The sequence below is a fragment of the Maniola jurtina genome, chromosome 1 (genome assembly GCF_905333055.1).
Source record: "Maniola jurtina chromosome 1, ilManJurt1.1, whole genome shotgun sequence".
Lineage (NCBI taxonomy): Eukaryota > Metazoa > Arthropoda > Insecta > Lepidoptera > Nymphalidae > Maniola > Maniola jurtina.
In genome coordinates this window covers 16,341,692-16,348,121 of record NC_060029.1, presented here as the reverse complement: position 1 = coordinate 16,348,121, position 6,430 = coordinate 16,341,692, and the positions used below count along the sequence as shown (strand labels likewise).

The 6,430-nt window shown below is 37.9% G+C and overlaps 1 protein-coding gene across 1 annotated transcript; it reads right to left on the bottom strand.

Annotated features, from left to right (window-relative positions):
* LOC123864816 (protein kinase 4-like) lies at positions 1-1,651 on the bottom strand. The gene is made up of 2 exons (XM_045905522.1): positions 1,528-1,651; positions 1-1,039 (listed from the first exon to the last, which is right to left on the bottom strand). The coding sequence occupies exons 1-2, from the start codon at positions 1,555-1,557 to the stop codon at positions 122-124; spliced, it is 948 nt and encodes a 315-aa protein (XP_045761478.1). The 5' UTR covers positions 1,558-1,651; the 3' UTR covers positions 1-121.
* Between the last annotated feature and the right edge of the window lie 4,779 nt (positions 1,652-6,430).

Genomic DNA, 6,430 nt, shown 5'->3' with positions numbered 1-6,430 from the left:
AATATTAACATGCCTCGCTATTTCACTTCTTTCATTATCTAATTACTTAACTAATAAGTATCCTTACTTTCTAGAAATAAATAAATAAATACTTAAATAATTTCTTAAATCTACGAAACTGTCACATCATTCTTTCCTTAACCGATTCATCTTTCCTATCATTCTTCTCTGTGACAGGGGTATCTGCGTAGATCTCTTGTTGATTTTGTTGCGGAGGCTTGGTCCAAGCCTGGCACACACAAGTTGGTCCTTGGCTACCTTGACCAGCTTGAGGGACGCCATTTATATACAACCCTTGGCTAGTCTGACCAGACACATTTCCTTGGCCAACGAATCCTGGCTGTCCAGTGTATTGGCCAGTTCCTGTATTGGTACCCTGGTATTGATTGTTGGACTGACTTTGAGTGTAGTAACCAGACTGTGTGTTTGGATACTGGGTAGGTTGGTTACCAGGCTGGCTAATCTGATTGGGGTTTTGGTAAGCTCCTTGATACTGCCCTTGGCTTTGTCCTTGATTGAATGACTGTCCTGATCCAGCAGGGTAACCTTGGGTGTTTCCGAAATTGCTGCTGCTACCGCTGCCAAAATTGTTACCATTTTGGGGGAAACTGTTACCACCTTGAGGAAAATTGTTGTTACTTCCCTGAGGGAAATTATTGCCACTGCCTTGAGGAAAATTGTTGTTACCAGTTTGGGGGAAATTATTGTTACTAGTTTGAGGAAAATTGTTATTAGATCCTTGAGGAAAATTACTGTTGCCACTTTGAGGGAAATTGGTATACTGTCCTTGATTTTGAAACTGTTGGCCTTGGAATTGCGGTTGTGGTTGGAATCCTTGACCCTGGTAGCTGGATTGACTATTCCATTGCTGGTACTGTGGGTACTGCTGGGGTGGCGGGTAGGTTTGCTGCTGGCCATGTATAGGCTTGTTTTTATGGCTCTGGACGATGTCTATCACTCCACCGATGATCTTTTCGGGTATGTTGAAGCTCTCTTTGATCGTTGAGGTTACCTCATTAACGGCTGTAAAGCACAGCACCTGAAAAAAATATACGTCTTGTTCATCATCATGATCGTCAACGACCCATCCCCAGCTCATTAATGAGCACGGGTCTCTTCTAAGAATGGGAATGGTTTAGGCCATATTCTGCCAAGCTGGTCTAGTGCAGATTGGCAGATTATACACACCTTTGCGAACTCTCAGGCATGTAGGTTTTCTCATGATGTTTTTTCCGTCACCATTAAAATTCTTCTGATATAACGCGCATAAATCTAAAAGTTAGAGGTGCGTGTGCGAGGTACCCCCGGTTTTTTTTTATACCTAAATGGGCTTGCGCTTGACTGCAATTACACCAAGCAGGAGATGATGCAGCCTAAGGTGGAGCGCGCCTGCCTAGAACGTGCCTATTCACCTTCTTTTGAAGTTACCAATATTATAGCTAACAGGAAAAACGGACGCCGGAAGGGCCGGAAGGGAGTGCGTATTAAACATTCCCAGCTTATTTGAAAATAACATTATGAACTTACAATAATACAGATTTTCCGGTATCCGTCCATATTGTAGGCGTGAAGGCTGTGCAGGTAGTTGCCAAAAACTGACCAAGGACACGCTTTTATACCCAGTGGTCAGCAGGATTTGGTGAGCCAGGGTTGTCACTTCGTCAGGTTTGCTATTAAACAAAATTGATTTTTTTTTCATCGTCTGCTGTCAGCTTGTGTTAAAGTTTATTTTATGCAGTTGATGACTTCTTATGACATAATTTTATTTTTTGGGGATTTAATTTAATTATAACTTTTTTTGTTAAATGTTACAAGGTTTTTTATTAAAATAATTCATTTTTAGTGCAATTCCATACACCTGAGTAGATTTGAAGAAAAAATCAAACTGTATACACTGTATAATATTTGTGAATGTCAATAAATTTTGTTATTTAAATTCATTTTTTCAAACTGAATATTACACATAGATCATAGATGCACACACAAATCACACACAGATGGAAAAAATTCATTCAAGTAGGCTCAGTGACTTCGCTTCCTGTGGTCAATGATTACTTTGTACAACAAGGAAAACCTCCAAAAAAATATTTTAGTTAAAATCTATTTGGCACAACCCTATCCGTGGCCCTGTAATTTGTCTCGCGAGTGATGGAGGAGGCTGCGCGGGAGTTATCTCGCCCTTGATGAGTCCCGCTATAATGACGCCTCGCCAGTGCGGTCGGATTGCGAATATCGATACAGCGAAAATGGTTTTTTTAATTTTATTTTTTATAGGTGACCGATATGCTAGCCCTATCGTTACAAACTAAACTTAAAACAAAATATAGTTAAATCTAAAACTATAACAATTTGAAAGAATCACGAACCAATTCATACACTTTCATTGCCGAAGAAATACTCAAAAAGCGAAAATGTTTCAGAGAGAAGTTTCGCTTACTATCGATGTTTCAATTAATTTTAAAGTAACATTAAGAATAGTAAATAATTAAATTAAAACTTTATTACACACAAATTATATAAACTTACAAGTATCATAAAAAATTATACAATACAATATTTACAGATAGGGGTGAAAAGGCGGCCTTATCACTTGGTCTGTTCTAGGCAACCTACCAGGTTATTATGATAAATGGTTAGTAGTTAATTAAAAATAACTTTAAGAATTAAAATGTAGCTACGATGAGCAGTAACCGAGTGAATTTACGTTTTCTTACAAAATAATCGTCGAAAGACATTGATTTTTCCGTAATAAAAGTAGTTTATGTTCATCTCCGGAAACCAAGCTATTACTGTATCAAATGTTAAACGCATGGGCCGTGAAAAGGTTTAAGAGACAGACAGATCTCAGGATTTTTTGTATGAATTGAAGTGATAAATACAAGAGTTAAATAACTGCATCTGAACTTGAGCGCGTTGGGCGATTTTAGGATGCATGAAAACATAAAAGAATATTATGTAAGTATGTAAAAACTAAACTGATGTTAATTGTTTAAATTGTTATCAAATATTTAAAATTAAATATTTTGACAATCCAAAAACCCCACTGTAATTTCATAGCTTTAAAAGTTTTCACTCTGTCGGCAGTCCTCACTGACTGCCATTTTTTTCGCTTTATCGATAGTAATTCGACAAATCGAAGCGAACATCGTCTCCGCTAACCCACATCATGATTGAAGCTCCAATCGTTACGGACGGGCATGTAAGCTAATTTCCTCTTTTTTTGGACTTTTTTCAAAAATTATCCACGGATCATTGTGGATTGCCGTATACGATTTATCGGTTGACCCGGTTCCGCTTCAAAGAAACGAGAGATTCAGGAGACGTCCTACTGTCAGAGTTCTAGAGTTCTACGTTCGGCGTTCACTGCGATCTTTGATCTCTAAAACTTAGGCCGCATTTCGGATTTGCACTGTGTCAAAAATAAATTATTTCTTAGAAACTATTGGATAGAGGGTCTTCATAAATTCCAAAATTCTAAAAAAAAAAAAAAATTGGTTGTCTGTAAAATCGGTTTACTGACTATAGTTGAACGTGACAACAAAGGCCGATTGTGCTTTTTTGTCACTCGTTCCGCGCTCTAGTTTGCACTTCAAGCCTTACATGGAACGCCTCAGAGCGAGGTAACGCCGCATGAGTCATGTTTTTTCGTGCGTGCAGCCGGCTCTATCGAATTATAAGACGTTGTCACGTCAATAATTATTAAATAAGCTTACTAGGCGTCAAGACTCAAGGCTCAAACCCACTGTACACGACGTGATGGTCTGAAGAAAATTCTATAAAGAACGCAGAACTCCGGACCGTTGGCAGTATGACCGACGCCTAAGCTTCATTTGAGATAAATAAGAGAATCGGCTTGTAATTTTATTTATTACCAATTTACCAACCCACTTCGAATGCCATTAAAATTAGTCAGTTTGCGCAAAAAGGCGTCACTTGATCAGCGATTGTGGTTCTTTTTTTTCTTTCTTTTTTAAGAAAAGTGTTCGATTGCCCAGTGTACGCGGCGAACCAAAGGTTCATACAACTACTTCATCCTACTTACAGTTTTGGAGCTCGAAGATTGTTCTTGTTTATTACTGTTTCTTATTAACAAGAATATATTATACCAGCAATAAATTCAAAAAAATATTAAGAGGGCTCTCTCCGTCACTCGTTTCCACTCGTTTCATACAATCGTAGTTCCAATTTCATTTGAATACTAAGCAACCAAAGTCCATGAAATTTTGCAGACATATTCTAGAAACTAATATCTATGTCTGTGGTTTTCCAGATTTCTGTTAAAATATTCGGTTTCAAAGTTACGCGGTCTTAAAAATTTTCATACAAATCTTTGAACCCCTGTAATTTTAAAACTACATATTTTTAGAAAAATCTAAAACACCACAGACACAGATATTAGTTTCTAGAATATGTCTGCAAAATTTCATGGACTTTGGTTGCTTAATATTCAAAAGAAATTGGAACTACGATTGTATGAACCGAGTGGAAACGAGTGACGGAGAGAGCCCTGTTAATAAAATACATTGTTCCTTTTTTTGTCAATTTTTTAAATTTTTAATTGGCAAAGGGCTTGCAAAGGGGTGTTTACCCCTGAAAACGCTGCTCGAAAACGATACACTTTTGTATAAGCACTTCAGGGGTCGTTTAATAGCTTATGTCCTTTAATATAACACTCCCCTGTAACTGGTAATAACAATTAATAACGATATTAATAACTAGGCTCTAGCCGAAAACAGGAGGGCACAGAAAACTGTTAGGTAACTCCTGCTGGGACTCGTGTGGGTAGCTCATATCACACTAATAAAATTCACAACGCGGTCTAGATTCTAGATTTTAGACTATTAATTTTTGCTCTAGAGGTATGAAATGCGCTGGAGTTACATCCTACGAACACTTAGAAAGGTTTTTTTTTAAATTTATCCTCCAAGGATCGATTCCTTCGATTGCATGATTCGAAACAAAAATAATGAATAATCACACTAATATTATAAAGGAGAAAGTTTGTATGTGTGTGTATGTGTGTGTGTGTGTGTATGTTTGTTACTCTTTCACGCAAAAACTACTGGACGGATTTGGCTGAAATTCGTAATGGAGATAGATAATATCCTGGATTAGCACGGAAAACCAAAGAGTTCCCACGGGATTTCGAAAAACCTAAATCCAAGCGGACGAAGTCGCGGGCATCGGCTAGTTCATAATAAAAGTAGGAGATGATGAGAAATCCCATTATAAAGTAGGAATAATAATTAGGTAAGAATCTTAGAATTAAAAATAAGGAATCCTAGCCTCTTTTAAAGTTTAATCATTAATAACGCTAATATTTTTTACAAAAATCTCAAATCTTGGACAAAATTCGAACCTTTCTCTTTTGAGTCTGACCACACACCACAACATCTAACAGTCAGTCAGTATTTAGTGCAAATAAACCTGCACACTTGCACAGGACGTTATTAAATAGTCCCTGATTGCAGTCAGAGGATTTTATTAGCGGCAAGGTGACAAATTATAAGGACCGCGTAGTGGACGGCTTTATGCGCCAGCGCTTTCTATTTTAGCAATCAGCCTTTGTAACAATACACTGGTGGTAGGTAGCTTCAGCTAAGCATATAAGGCAACGTGTTCTGGAGTGGAGACCGTGTACTGGTAAGCGCAGTGTGGGACGACCTCCTGCCCGGTGGACCGATGACCTGAAGAAAGTGGCGGTGAGCGGGTGGATGAGGAAGGAGGAGGACCGTGTTTGGAGTTTGGACTTCTTGGAAAGGCCTATGTCCAGCAGTGGACGCATATAGGCTGATGGATTGGAAGTACCATATAAGTAGCAGCAGACTGACATGACTACAATTTCACTCGAAGTGTTTGTTTAGTCGGGTATTTGTTTGTTGATTTGTTCAATCACGTCATAGCTGAGCATCAGATCGAAATTCTTTGCATGTTTATAGTTAAAGATCTGGAGAGTGACACAGGCTACTTTTTTGTCATAAAATTATGTAACTTTTTACAACCCTAGCTCAGCTTTAATATACCTTGTTGCTGATTCAATCATTATTACCTCAATCTCAATCCTATGATTGGCTGAATTTATGGTATTTTCTTCCCCCTGGATTGATATGCTTCTTTTCCACAATCGATACTGTTGAACCACCGTAGTTTGACATCTGCAGTGTGATGATCGCAATAACCTCTGAATGGCCGGTACCCTCACCTTTTTGGCTATTATTCGCCAAAATGTACAAACTTTGCAGCAATTTTTTCTTTTTGCGAAAATTAAACCATCGCGTAGTTTAGATTGTAGCCAAGTGTCAGGAATCTTTCGCTCTAAGGAACAGGATTCACTTGTTAATATTTTAAATTCTAGTTTTAGGGAAGTTAAAAATTAAGGAACCTATCGGAAATGATGTAACATGATTCCAACAAACTATTATTTAGTTGG

Bases quoted from the DNA above. Each gene is read 5' to 3' on its own strand.
- LOC123864816 (XM_045905522.1), bottom strand. From the start codon at position 1,557: ATGGACGGATACCGGAAAATCTGTATTATT. The intron at 1,040-1,527 runs GTAAGTTCATAA...TATTTTTTTCAG, and splicing joins ACCGGAAAATCTGTATTATT to GTGCTGTGCTTTACAGCCGT.